General features: G+C 43.4%; 1 protein-coding gene across 3 annotated transcripts in view; it reads left to right on the top strand.

The window, feature by feature from the left end:
* LOC126094468 (probable cytochrome P450 6a20) overlaps nucleotides 1-14,870 on the top strand; it is a 136,499-nt gene that overhangs the window by 106,674 nt on the left and 14,955 nt on the right. For all 3 annotated transcript variants that reach the window (XM_049908857.1, XM_049908858.1, XM_049908856.1), the window contains exon 8: nucleotides 1,733-1,993. In XM_049908857.1, coding sequence (XP_049764814.1) covers nucleotides 1,733-1,993 — 261 coding nt within the window. The remainder of the gene's footprint in view (nucleotides 1-1,732; nucleotides 1,994-14,870) is intronic.

The raw sequence follows: 14,870 nt of genomic DNA on the forward strand, positions 1-14,870 counted from the left end.
AACATTTTTATTTGTCATAAAAAATCTAACCTAACCTAAACTAACCAAGCAATGCGAATGATTTGTTTATTCGTACAGTTTTAATTTTAATCAGCATAATAGTAAATATTCTTTGATATACCTTTTCCTTCGACATTTCTGCTGTTGATCTCTTGGATGCCAGAAGCATCTATTATACGTACAGGGAGCGGACAAAAATATGGAAATACCATGTGTAATACGTTGGCATTCAAAACAGCTTCAATTCGTCTCGGAGAGGACAAATGCTTGTATAGTATGATTCTCAAGGGCATTTTAAACCAAGCTTCCTGAACAGTAGCGGGAAGTATAGGTAACGATAATGGAAGTGGACAGCGATCAAGCACACTTCTCTCCAAAGCAGATCACAAATTCTCAATAATTTACAGGTCTTGTGACTGTGATGGCCAGGGCAGATGAGAAAATCCACCGTCGTGCTCACTAACCCAGTCCTGAAGGATGCGAGCTTATTGAATAGGGGCCCTATTGTGTTGCAATACAGCACCATCATTGAGGAATAAACACTGTACCACCATATGGACGTGACCAGCCAAAATTGTCACATAATATTTTCGAACTTGTAGATCAAACATGGGGCCCATGGAATACCGTGAAATGAATACCCAAATCAGCACCGAACCCTCGCCATGTTTCATTTTTCGGACACAAACTCAGACAGAGTTAATGTGAAAGAAGATTCATCCGAGCAAATAACTTTCTTCCTTTGCTGCATAGTCCAGGTTTTATGGCTTCGACAGCACGTTTTCCTGTTACGGGCACTTGCATCACTGATAAGTAGTTCGGAATTCCAACTCGCCCTGCAGTTCGCAGTTTATGGAGCTCTCTTCGTATTGTTTTGGTACGATAGAATGGCGAACGCGACATTAACTTCTGCAGGGACTTTTTCACCTGTCACACTCATTTTTCGTTACAATCCTCGTCAAGTACCTCCTGACACAGTCACTGAACACATACTTTCCTTTGCGTTGTGACTTAGCAGATAATGTTATTCCGTCTTCCTGTATATGGTATAAACTTCGATATGGTGCCACTAGAACTCAAAAACTTCAGCTACCTTGGTTACGGAAGCAGCCACCATGCAAGCATCAACAATTATCCCACGTTCTAAGTCACTTAGATCCGACTCAGTACTACACAGAACACTGTTCTGGCCACGGCTGATACTTGCAACGTATCGAGGACATTCCACGGTTGGTCAAATACAACAGGGAACCTGCAAGCTTGGCTAGTATCAGCACTTATGTTGAAGCACGCATTTATCGCGCTGTTTCGATATTTTTGTCCATGTGCTGTATTGTCTTCTATCAGTAACATGACATTCTCTTCACGCCAGTCCATCACTCACGTAATTCATGTCAACAATAGAAGCAGACATGGGAGCAGATGCAATCCTTCTGCAGTGCTAGCGGTGAAGTGGAGACCACGTATAGCTCCTTTGATTGTTCTCTAAAAGACCGATAGCCAGTGTAATACGAACGACTACTAGCGAATGCCATTCGAACGCGAACGAACTCTAGTGAATACCAGCTGAACACGAATGGAAACTTCACGAAGTTCCCTGAGATATCATCCCCTCCGCCCCTCCGCCCGCACTTTCTGTCATTACCTATAATTTGAAATGTGCTCTGTGAAGATAAGCTCGGGAACCACTGAGTGTGACGTCACAGAAAGACCCATGCCCGCGCGTGTGCAGAGACGCTGCGGCTGTTCCCTCCTGGAGGGCACCTGGAGAAGACGTGCACGGCGGCCTACCCACTGACGACAGCTGCCGGTCGCTCCGTGACGTTGCAGCCCGGCACCACAGTGGTCGTCTCCATCTTCGGCCTGCACCGCGACCCTCGCTACTTCCCGGAGCCGGACGTCTTTGACCCTGAACGTTTCTCACCAGACAACAAGGACCGCACCTCGATGCAAGCGTTCACACCTTTCGGATTGGGACCACGCTCCTGCTTGGGTGAGTTTGCAGAGGAAGTGCTGTGTTTTTAAGGCTCGATGCACGCGAGAGATTTATTATCGCGAGCTTGCAGCGTAATTTTCTTGTGCGGTTCAGTGTTAAACCAGTAATTCCCCCCACGATCCTTTAAAGAAGAGTGTACAAAATAGCTTAAAACTCTACAAAGTAGTTAATGTGTCAAGTAACTGACCCTAAGCATGTAAAACCTTTAAGACTCAGAACCATAATTACATTGACGGAAAAAGTCACAACACCAAAAAATAATTAATGTAGAATAATGAACCTTCGGGAATACTATACCGGGTGACCAAAAAGTCAGTATAAATTTGAAAACGGAATTAATCACGGAGTAATGTAGATAGAGAGGTACACATGCTTGGAATGACATGTGGTTTTATTAGAACCAAAAAAATACAAAAGTTCAAAAAAATGTCCGACAGATGGTTCTTCATCTGATCAGAATAGCAGTAATTAGCATAACAAAGTAAGAAAAAGCAAAGATGATGTTCTTCACAGGAAATGCTGAATATGTCTACCATCATTCCTCAACAATAGCTGTAGTCGAGGAATAATGTTGCGAACATCACTGTAAAGCATGTCCAGAGTTATCGTGAGGCACTGGCGTCGGATGTTGTCTTTCAGCATCCCTAGAAATGTCGGTTGATCACGATACACTTGCGACTTCAGGCAACCCCAAAGCCAATAATCATACTGGGGACCTGGGAGGCCAAGCATGACGAAAGTGGCGACTGAGCACACGATCATCACTAAACGACGCGCACAAGAGATCTTTCACGCGTCTAGCAATATGACGTGGAGCGTCAACCTGCATAAGCATCGTACTTTCCAGCAGGTGTTTATCAGCCAGGCTGGGGATGATGCGATTCTGTAACATATCAGCGTACCTCTCACCCGTCACGGTAGCAGTTACAAAACCAGAATCACGCATTTTCTCAAAGAAAAAAGGCCCGATAACGGTAGATGTGGTAAATCCAACCCATACTGTGACTTTCTCGTCGTGCAATGGAGATTCCACGACAGTTCTAGGATTTGTCAGACCCTCAGAGCGTGAAATGAGCTTCGTCGGTCCACAACACGTTACTCAACCAATCGTCATCTTTCGCCATCTTTTGAAACGCCCACACCGCAAATGCCCTCCGCTTCACTAAATCGCCAGGTAACAGTTCATGATGCCGATGGATTTTGTACGGATAGCATCGGAGGGTGCGCCTAAGTGCCAACTAAACAGTAGTGTACGGAATGCCGGTGCGACGTGCGACTGCACGAGCGCTGACTTCCCCGTGCATAGACGAACCCGCTACAGTCTCCATTTCTTTCTGAACTGTCTCAGCAGCATCACGCCTTGTGCTCGGTCGGCCACTACGGGGTCTATCGTCTAAACAACCCGTGGCTTCGAACTTCGAAATCATCCTCGCCACAGCTGCATTTGTCAACGGACCTTTACCCGTTCGAATCCCCTTCCTATGGCGATAGGATCGTAACGCTGAACTAGCACATTCCCCATTCTGATAATACAGCTTCACTAAAAGCGCCTTTTCAGGTAACGTCAACATGCTGCGACTGCTGGCGCATCTGATTCTCTCTCTCATTACAGCTCCTTTTATACACGATTGTCATGCGCAGTCACTGACGTTATGCTGTCCAGCGCCATCCGTCGGACATTTTGTGAACTTTGTTGTTTTTTGGTTCTAATAAAACCCCATGTCATTCCAAGCATGTGTGTCAATTTTTACCTCTCTATCTACATTATTCCGTGGTTTATTAAGTTTTCAAATTTATACTGACTTTTTGATCACCCGGTACATTTGTCTAGGTAACATATTTAAGTGATTAACTTTTCAAGGTAACAGTTTACTGTAAGGGCAAGATAAGCCATTGCAAATGTCAGACATCGGTGTAACTGCCAGAATGTTGCATGCAAGATGGAAACGTGTGTTTGCATGGTGTTATACAGGTGCCAGATATCAGTTTGTGGGATGTAGTTCCATGCCTGTTGCCTGTTGCACTCAACACAGAGTCGGTGAGTGCTGGTTGTGGATGATGCTGGAGTTGTCATCCGATCATGTCCAATATGCCCTCGAATGGAGACACATCTGGAGATCGAGCAGGGCAAGGAAACATGTCGACACTGTGTGGAGCATGTTAGGTTAGGACATCTGTATGTAGACGAGTGTTATCCTGTTGGGAAACCTCCTCTGCTATTCACGAATGGCAGCAGAGCAGACCGAATCACTAGACTTACGTACAAAGTTTGTCAGGGTGTGTTGGGTAGCCACGAGATTGATCCTGTTGTCGTACGAAATAGCATCCCAGACCATAACTCTAGGTGTAGATTCAGTGTGTCTGGCACGCAGACGGATTGGTTGCACGCCCTCAATTGGCCTCCTTCTAGCCAACACAAGGCCATCACTGACAGAACCAGCTGACATCGGAAAACACAACGGACCTCCACCCTGCCATCCAACTCGCAAATGGCGGTGGTTTCGGTATCAGTGGAATGCACACGCTACGGAGCATCGGGATGGGAGCTGTTCTTGAAGTAGCCGATTTTTAACAGTTCACTGTGTCACTATGTTGTCAACTGCTGCTCAGAATGCAGCTGCAGTTCCAGTACGATGCGCCAGAGCCGTACGCCAAACACGATGTCTCCCTTCTCGGTAGTGCCACGTGGCCGTCCGTAGCCCGGTCTTCTTGCGACCGTACTTCTCGTCACCTCCGCTGCCAGCAGTCATGTACAGTGGCTACATTACTGCCAAGTCTTTCTGCAATATCGCAGAAGGAACATACAGCTTCTCGTAGTCCTATTACACGATGGCATCTCTGTCGCCTTAAAGGAATTGTTGACTGACATCAACTCATTGGGTCGAGTATCAAAGATAATTAACGCTCGTTACTGTTGCACCGCGTATTTTTTTTTAAAAAAGAAAAACCTGATTAGTGACTTCATAGTGGCGCTAATAGTTCCACTTTTGCTGGACTGGTGTGCAATTTGAATAGACATCTTTTTTAGATGTAGAAACATGCCTACCACCTTCTTCTTGGTGTTGCGATGTTTTTCCCGTCAGTGTATGTTAGTTATATTAGTTTTGAATTATTCACCCACACACTAATGAAAAGTCAAAACCAAAACTCAGTGAGTATCGTCTCGACAAATTGCCCTCCCCTTTAAATAACAACTAATTTTTCATGCAACTCAGTGTTTGTGACATCACGTGTCCTGAACCATGTGTCATACAATGCTACAATGTTGTGGTACATTCAGCGGTTTACATGAATATTGCCTGAAATGTGTAGCAACTAGAAGCAGTAGCAAAGCAGTAATAAATCAAAAGATTATGCCTGGTCCTGAACTTGAATAGCGAAAATGTACTATGTGATAAACTTTTCCATTTATTTATTGTGTGTGTGTGTGTGTGTGTGTGTGTGTGTGTGGAGAGGGGGGGGGTTAGGTTTCAGCGGGAAAATGTTTCGATAATCTTTGAAATAATGTCTGAAGTTTGTAGGACCTCGCTAAATGTTCTCATCCATAAATACTGGATGAATACAGTCTGGATATTTTGCTCGCCGTGAATTACGCTGCCTCACGGTGTATACACAGTTTGTAACTGTAATAATGATCTTACTGTTTTTATCTTTTCACCTAAGATTATAGCCTCTTAATCTTTAGATTATGACAACATTTTAGATTTAAAAATCCGACCACTGCTTATATGAAATCCAAATGTACATCTCCATCTATAATCCGCAAGCCACCTTACGGTGTGTGGCGGAGGTTACTTTGTGTGCCAGTGTCACTCCCACCTTTATCTATTCCATTCGCAAATGGTTCGCGGGAAGAACCGTTGCTGTTATGCCTCCGTGTGGACACGAATTTTTCTCTGAGTTTATCTTCATGATATCTGCGCGAGATGTACGTGGGGGATAGCAATGTACTAGCTGACTCTTCTACGAACGTACTCCCACGGAAATTAAACAGTAGACCACACCGTGATGCAGAACGTCTCTTTTGCGTTGTCTGCGACAGCAGTTGGCTCAGCATCTCAACTAAACGCGCTGCTCTTCTTTTGATGTTTTTCTCTTTCCTCTATCAGTCCTGTCCGGTACAGATGAATGATGAGCGATATTCAAGTATTCATCCAACGAGTGTTTTGTAAGCTATATTCTTTGTTGACGGACTGGAATTTCTGAGGTTTCTTCCAATGTCTGACCTTTGCATTATTCGTGATTAGTTTTACGTGGTCGTTCCACATCAAAACTTTCCCTACAAGTGTTACTAGGTATTTTATGGAAGCAACTGCAATTGTATAATTCTGCAGTAACCGGTCTTTGTGCGCATGTTTTCGTAAAATTTTAGATTTGCTCGTGTTGAGAGACAATTGCCTCTCTCTGCACAAAGCGTCGATCCTCTCCAGGCCTTCCAGAACTTTAGTACAATTTCTTAGCATCACGACGTCTCTGTATACAACAGCGTCATCCGCGAAAAACCTTGTGGAACTTCCGACGTTATTTATTAGGTCATTTATGTACGTATTGTGAAAAATGGTGGTTCTACAGTGTAATGCATACATGCATTCCCTTCACGTGTTTAAGCCAAGTATTACCCACATTTATGCGATCGGTAATGCTCAGCAGCCGCCAGGCTACATGTACATTTAACAATTAAGCGTCAGCAAGGAACATTAATGATGAAATCATAGGAGGCAATGTTGTGCAACCTTAGTAGGGACAAGATCCGACTATTCGGGAGTAGGATCCTACAATCTGAGACGGTGTTCCGAGACAAACTTCCGTCACAATGTCCGCAAAGGTGACGTCAGATCCGCCTTTTTTTTTGGTCATCAATCTACTGACTGGTTTGATGCGGCCCGCCACGAATTCCTTTCCTGGGCTAACCTCTTCATCTCAGAGTAGCACTTGCAACCTACGTCCTCAATTATTTGCTTGACGTATTCCAATCTCTGTCTTCCTCTACAGTTTTTGCCCTCTACAGCTCCCTCTAGTACCATGGAAGTCATTCCCTCATGTCTTAGCAGATGTCCTATCAACCTGTCCCTTCTCCTTATCAGTGTTTTCCACATATTCCTTTCCTCTCCGATTCTGCGTAGAACCTCCTCATTCCTTACCTTATCAGTCCACCTAATTTTCAACATTTGTCTATAGCATCACATCTCAAATGCTTCGATTCTCTTCTGTTCCGGTTTTGCCACAGTCCATGTTTCACTATCATACAATGCTGTACTCCAGACGTACATCCTCAGAAATTTCTTCCTCAAATTAAGGCCGGTATTTGATATTAGTAGACTTCTCTTTGCCAGAAATGCCTTTTTTGCCATAGCGAGTCTGCTTTTGATGTCCTCCTTGCTCCGTCATTGGTTATTTTACTGCCTAGGCAGCAGAATTCCTTAACTTCATTGACTTCGTGACCATCAATCCTGATGTTAAGTTTCTCGCTGTTCTCATTTCTACTACTTCTCATTACCTTCGTCTTTCTCCGATTTACTCTCAAACCATACTGTGTACTCATTAGACTGTTCATTCCGTTCAGCAGATCATTGTATTCTTCTGCACTTTCACTCAGGATAGCAATGTCATCAGCGAATCGTATCATTGATATCCTTTCACCTTGTATTTTAATTCCACTCCTGAACATTTCTTTTATTTCCATCATTGCTTCCTCGATGTACAGATTGAAGAGTAGGGGTAAAAGGCTACAGCCTTCTCTTACACTCTTCTTAATACGGGCACTTCGTTCTTGATCGTCCACTCTTATTATTCCCTCTTGGTTGTTGTACATATTGTATATGACCCGTCTCTCCCTATAGCTTACCCCTACTTTTTTCAGAATCTCGAACAGCTTGCATCATTTTATATTGTCGAACGCTTTTTCCAGGTCGATAAATCCTATGAAAGTGTCTTGATTTTTCTTTAGCCTTGCTTCCATTATTAACCGTAACGTCAGAATTGCCTCTCTCGTCACTTTACTTTTCCTAAAGCCAAACTGATCGTCACCTAGCGCATTTTCAGTTTTCTTTTCCATTCTTCTGTATATTATTCTTGTAAGCAGCTTCGATGCATGAGCTGTTAAGCTGATTGTGCGATAGTTCTCGCACTTGTCAGCTCTTGCCGTCTTCGGAATTGTGTGGATGATGCTTTTCCGAAAGTCAGATGGTATATCGCCACACTCATATATTCTACACACCAACGTGAATAGTCGTTTTGTTGCCACTTCCCCCAATGATTTTAGAAATTCTGATGGAATGTTATCTCTCCCTTCTGCCTTATTTGACCGTAAGTCCTCCAAATCCGATTCTAATACTGGATCCTCTATCTCTTCTAAATCGACTCCTGCTTCTTCTTCTATCACATCAGACAAATCTTCACCCTCATAGAGGCTTTCAATGTATTCTTTCCACCTATCTGCTCTCTGCTCTGCATTTAACAGTGGAATTCCCGTTGCACTCTTAATGTTACCACCGTTGCTTTTAATGTCACCAAAGGTTGTTTTGACTTTCTTGTATGCTGAGTCTGTCCTTCCGACAATCATATCTTTTTCGATGTCTTCACATTTTTCCTGCAGCCATTTCGTCTTAGCTTCCCTGCACTTCCTATTTATTTCATTCCTCAGCGGCTTGTATTTCTGTATTCCTGATTTTCCCGGAACATGTTTGTACTTCCTCCTTTCATCAATCAACTGAAGTATTTCTTCTGTTACCCATGGTTTCTTCGCAGCTACCTTCTTTGTACCTATGTTTTCCTTCCCAACTTCTGTGATGGCCCTTTTTAGAGATGTCCATTCCTCTTCAACTGCACTGCCTACTGCGCTACTCCTTATTGCTGTATCTATAGCATTAGAGAACTTCAAACGTATCTCGTCATTCCTTAGTACTTCCGTATCCCACTTCTTTGCGTATTGATTCTTCCTAACTAATGTCTTGAACTTCAGCCTACTCTTCATCACTACTATATTGTGTTCTGTGTCTATATCTGCTCCTGGGTACGCCTTACAATCCAGTATCTGATTTCGGAATCTCTGTCTGACCATGATGTAATCTAATTGAAATCTTCCCGTATCTCCCGGCCTTTTCCAGGTATACCTCCTCCTCTTGTGATTCTTGAACAGGGTATTCGCTATTACTAGCTGAAACTTGTTACAGAACTCAATTACTCTTTGTCCTCTTTCATTCCTTGTCCCAAGCCCATATTCTCCTGTAACCTTTTCTTCTACTCCTTCCCCTACAACTGCATTCCAGTCGCCCATGACTATTAGATTTTCGTCCCCCTTTACATACTGCATTACCCTTTCAGTATCCTCATACACTTTCTCTATCTGTTCATCTTCAGTTTGCGACGTCGGCATGTATACCTGAACTATCGTTGTCGGTGTTGGTCTGCTGTCGATTCTGATTAGAACAAGCGGGTCACTGAACTGTTCACAGTACCACACCCTCTGCCCTACCTTCCTATTCATAACGAAGCCTACACCTGTTATACCATTTTCTGCTGCTGTTGATATTACCCGATACTCATCTGACCAGAAATCCTTGTCTATCTTCCACTTCACTTCACTGACCCCTACTATATCTAGATTGAGCCTTTGCATTTCCCTTTTCAGATTTTCTAGTTTCCCTACCACGTTCAAGCTTCTGACATTCCACGACCCGACTCGTAGAACGTTATCCTTTCGTAGATTATTCAATATTTTTCTCATGGTAACCTCCCCCTTGGCAGTCCCCTCCCGGAGATCCGAATGGGGGACTATTCCGGAATCTTTTGCCAATGGAGAGATCGTCATGACACTTCTTCAATTACAGGCCACATGTCCTGTGGATACACTTTACGTGTCTTTAATGCAGTGGTTTCCATTGCCTTCTGCATCCTCATGTCGTTGATCATTGCTGATTCTTCCGCCTTTAGGGGCAATTTCCCACCCCTAGGACAAGAGAGTGCCCTGAACCTCTATCCGCTCCTTCGCCCTCTTTGACAAGGCCGTTGGCAGAATGAGGCTGACTTCTTATGCCGGAAGTCTTCGGCCGCCAATGCTGATTAGCAACAGCGATCTGAACGCCGATTGGCCGCAAGTTTGGATATATATAGGGAACGAGAGAAGTGTCCTTATTGGCTGAGGGTGAAAGGTGGCGTGGTCTCTCTTGTCCTTCGGGAAGACAGGGTGAGTTAGTCACGAGGAGCCACGCGAAACGCACGGTCGAGTAACCAGGGCGGCTCTAAAAGAACGGTCGCAAGTGCATATTTCACATGTTAAACAAGATATAAAGTGAAGTTATTAGTCATAAGAACGCCACATGTCGTGGGCTGTGTCTATCATAATGTAAAGTCAGAAAACTGTGTTAATGTGTGTAAAGGGTCGAATACAACGGCGTAATCCAGAGCCGCCATGTTGCGAATACTGATTCTGTGACGTGTGTGACAAAGCAATTTCTGTATTAAAACAAGTGTAGTACAAACGTTGTTGACAATTAACAACTGGCATCCCTAAACACTCCACTTCAGCAGGATCACCACTTAGATGGAACCTGAGTACTGAGCGCTACTACTGTGCTATGAGGGACTTAACCGAAGCAGCAAGACACCACATTAGTGATACCGCCCAGAGAAGTACTTTCTTCTCGCTACAATGCCAATGAGGGTGTTGTAACAGGGCGGGGAAAATAAACGTTACCAGGAGAACAGCTCCAGGTGGAATATTCGTCCACATGATCGAAGTGATATGCCTATCTCTAGCGACGGGTATCGGATTGATTTGGTAGGTCTCTGAAGTACTTTCTGGTAAACCTGAGACACATTTTCTGGTGTGCGGATACATTTCACCATGTTTTTTGACTTGTTCAAAACGGATCCTCTCTGACGCCATTTTCGGAGTAAGCCTTGCATGAGACACTTTTTTGGCTCTCTGACACCCTTAAACTTCTCAGCGAACAAATGAACACCGTTTCCACTACTTTGTTGTCACGTAGCTTTACACAGAAGCACCCGCTGCTCCACTGTGAGTACCCTCCTTCGCTTTGCCTGCTCCACTCGCACTGACACAACCTGAACTATGCTCTGAACCCATGTAGACCGCGTGGCGGGCATACACGTGGTGTACGCTCGTGGGGTGTGGTTACGTTCATACACTCACGTCCAATCGTAACCACTCGTCCAGTCCACTTTTATTTGTCCCACCCTGCATAGCACTCCCTTACGTCTGTAGACTTCTCTCCTTTCAGAGTGACATGCTGAGTTCCGTTTGCTAGAAACTCTTAAATCGAATCACACAGTTGGTCTAATATTTTGTATTCTCGCATTTTGCTCACTAGGTGATGCTCGGACCTTTATCGAATGCCTTATGGAGGTCAAGGAACGCAGCATTTATCTGGGCCCCTGCATCTACTGATTTCTGGGTGCTGTGCACTAACAGAGCGACTTAACTTTCATACGATCATTGTTTTCGGAACCAATGCTAGTGCCTACAGAAACAATGAAAACAAATTTTTGCTGTTCCTGGAAGCCGTTAGATAAGCTATCTGCCACTGGGATTGGGTCCCTTGCCCCAGGATAGAGACAGGTGCTTAGTAAGATAGACCAGCAGAAAAATGTTTCTCTATTCGAGCACAAAAAAGGCGAATATGCTCCTGTTTAATAGACTTTGACTGAAAAGTGGGATACCAGCTGCCTCATTCTATCTTCCTCGGTACCACTAAAAATTTTTCCAAAAATTTTTGTATGTGAACATATTCGCGCTCTTTCTAATGTGTAACTTACATCTCACTCCCACAAGCTCCCCTTACTCTAATTCGCTTACAACTATTCCATCGCTATAAGTCGTTCTTTCACTCATTAATTTCGCCTAACATATTGTCATTATCTCTTTGTGTCTATCCGTCACTGTCTTCAGTCTCACAGCCACGGTCTCCTTCTTTCTGTCCTACCACTACAGTTCCGTCCCACTGTCACTGTGACCTGTTGCTCTCTCTTCCTGCTACTATCTGATCCATTCCTTTCCATTGCTGCTCTTTCTCGATATTGTCACTATCTTTCTATCACTGGCTCTCACCCACTTCCACTTTCTCCTTTATTCCTCTCTCACTGGCACTGTCTCCTTCACTCTTTTCCTAGCACTGTTCTGTCACTGAGTGCCTCTCTTTCTCTCACATTGCCATTGTCTCCTTCGTACCACAACCACTGTCTTCTAGCTTCCAGTATTTATTACTGTTGCATCTCTTTCCCAATGCCACTGTCTCCTTCCTCAGCATAAAAAGTACGAATACTTTCGAGTGCCAAATTTTTTGGGAATAATTTTAAAAGTGCTGAGTCTGGGGAACTATTGTAGAGATTTTGTTTGATACGGTCTAGTAATTCCCTGGACCGATATCTTGCCAGTATCTACATCGGAAACAGCCAACAATCATTTAGCTTCTCGATTCCTAGGATTGATGATCTACATATAGATAGATAAATAAGTTGGCACCGAAGCCTCAGTGCGCGAGTCTTAGTCGCACTTGGCCAATTATTTTGCCTTTGGAGCAACATAAATTCTGACATTTTCAGGGAAAAGACTGGCTAACACGTAACTATAACAGAAGTTACTCAGCTCGAAGTATGCTACAGAGGTCGCTTCAAAAAACTGCAAATGTTCTCTATTTGTGAGACACTTCTCTGCTTTTATTCATACGAAAGCGGAGCATGTCCTTTGTTTTCAATACTCACTGTGAGGACATTCTCAGGTGAGGTATATATATCCTCCGACTGGCTTTATCCATGCGAACCTGATAACGTTCCCCGAAATTCCGAGTACAAAGAATATTCTCAGTTTAACTCGTACGACGCATTAGTTAGTGCTTGCTGTCGTATGCGTACTGATTTGATACAATGGAGCCACACACGATACAACTGCGAAGAGCTGTGAACTCATCACGAAGACACGCGAGAGAATTGTATTCGCCAGTCACTGCTGCTTCACAACCATTTCCCCCGAGAAGAAGTTGTCTTAGTGCGAGAATCGAGCGGTACACAAGAGTTCCCCTAAGATACTTCGTTGTGGCGAGGGCAAACCAGGATTATAGAGAACGGCGGTTTTAAGTACTCATAAAAAATTCCAGTTCAGACCCTGTTAAAAACCTTCGTAACACCGACTTTCAAATCATTTTTATTGAAAGAGAAACATCTGATCACTTCCCTCTGGTAGCGGGGCCCTTGGCAGTATACACTTGTTCGTAATCATAGCAACAGTTGCCGTCGGCCTGCCATGGAAGCTGCCGGTTTGGTCGTTGATTGCTTATTGAAAAGGTGAAGAAATATTGTGAAATATGGGACATATATCACAAGGAGTACCAGATAAGGTTAAGATGAGAGCAGAATATTTATGAAAAGTTTTGTGATGGTTTTGCTGCGAAACGGGATCACAAGGGAAATGGTAAGAGCAAGTATCACTATTCAACGATTTTGTGTTTGTATTGTAATGGTGGCGTCATTGCTTCATTGTCGATATTCACAACTTGAAATAGCCATTAGCAGCAAGTGATTTGCTTCCTGACGATAGACTTTCGTCTGAATGTACCCATCTTCACCCAATAATAACCGTTTAAAATATAAACTGCTATTTCAACTGGTTCAGTATATAGCAATCACAGAGCCTGCTCTCTTCTGCTTACGTTCGTACAGTGTAGTATACACTGAGGAGACAAAGGTCATGGGATAGCGATGTGTACATACGTGGACAGTGGTAGTATCACATTGTTATTGTGGTCTTCAGTCTGAAGATTGACTCGGTGCAGCTCTCCATGCTACACTATTTCGTGCAAGCCTCTTCATCTCCAAATAACTACTCCAACCTACATTCTTCTGAATGTGCTTACTGCATTCATCTCTTGGTCTCTTTCTACGATTTTTACCCCTCCCCCATCTTCCACCCACACTTCCCTCCAATACTAAATCCGAGATCCATTGATGTCTCATAATGTGTCTCATAAACCGAGACCTTCTTCTAGTTAGGTTAGCTGCAACTTTCTTTTTTCATCAATTCTATTCAGTATCTCCTCATTACTTACGTGACCTGCCCATCTAATCTTCAGCATTCCTCTGTAGCACCACATTTCAAAAGATTCCATTTTCTTCTTGTCTAAACTGTTTATCGTCCACGTTTCACTTCCAGACATGGCTAAACTCCAGACAAATACCTTCAGGCAAGAGTTCTCAACATTGTATTCGATGTTAAAAAATTTCTCTGCTTCAGTAACGCTTTTCTTGCCACTGCCAGTCTACATTTCACATAATCTCTAAGTCGGCAATCATCAGTTATTTTGCTCCAAATTTTGTTGAAACAGCAAAACTCGTCTTCTACTTTAAGTGTCTCATTTCCTAATCTAATTCCTTCAACATCACAGGATTTAATTTGACTACATCCCATTATGATTGTCTTGCTTTTGTTGATGTTATTCTTGTGTCCTCCTTTCAAGACACTGTCCATACCGTTTAAGTGCTCTTCCAAATCCTTTAGTGTTTCCGACAGAATTTCAGTGTCACCAACAAACCTTAAAGATTTTATTTCTTCTTCATGAACTTTAATTCCTATTCTAAATTTTTGTTTGCTTGCTTGTACTGCTTGCTCAGTGTACTGATTTAACAACACCGGTGATAGGCGGCAACCCTGCCTCATTCCCTTCTTATTCCCTACTTCCCTTTCGTGTTCCTCGACTGTTATAACCGCTATGGTTTGTGTACAAGTTGTAAATCCATTCACTCCCTGTATTTTACCCCTGATACTTTATAAATTCAAAGAGAAGATTCCAGTCAACTTTGTCAAAAGCTTTCGCTAAATCTACAAATGCTGTAAATGTAGGTTTGCCTTTCCTTAAAGTAT

Source organism: Schistocerca cancellata, chromosome 8 (assembly GCF_023864275.1).
Source record: "Schistocerca cancellata isolate TAMUIC-IGC-003103 chromosome 8, iqSchCanc2.1, whole genome shotgun sequence".
NCBI lineage: Eukaryota > Metazoa > Arthropoda > Insecta > Orthoptera > Acrididae > Schistocerca > Schistocerca cancellata.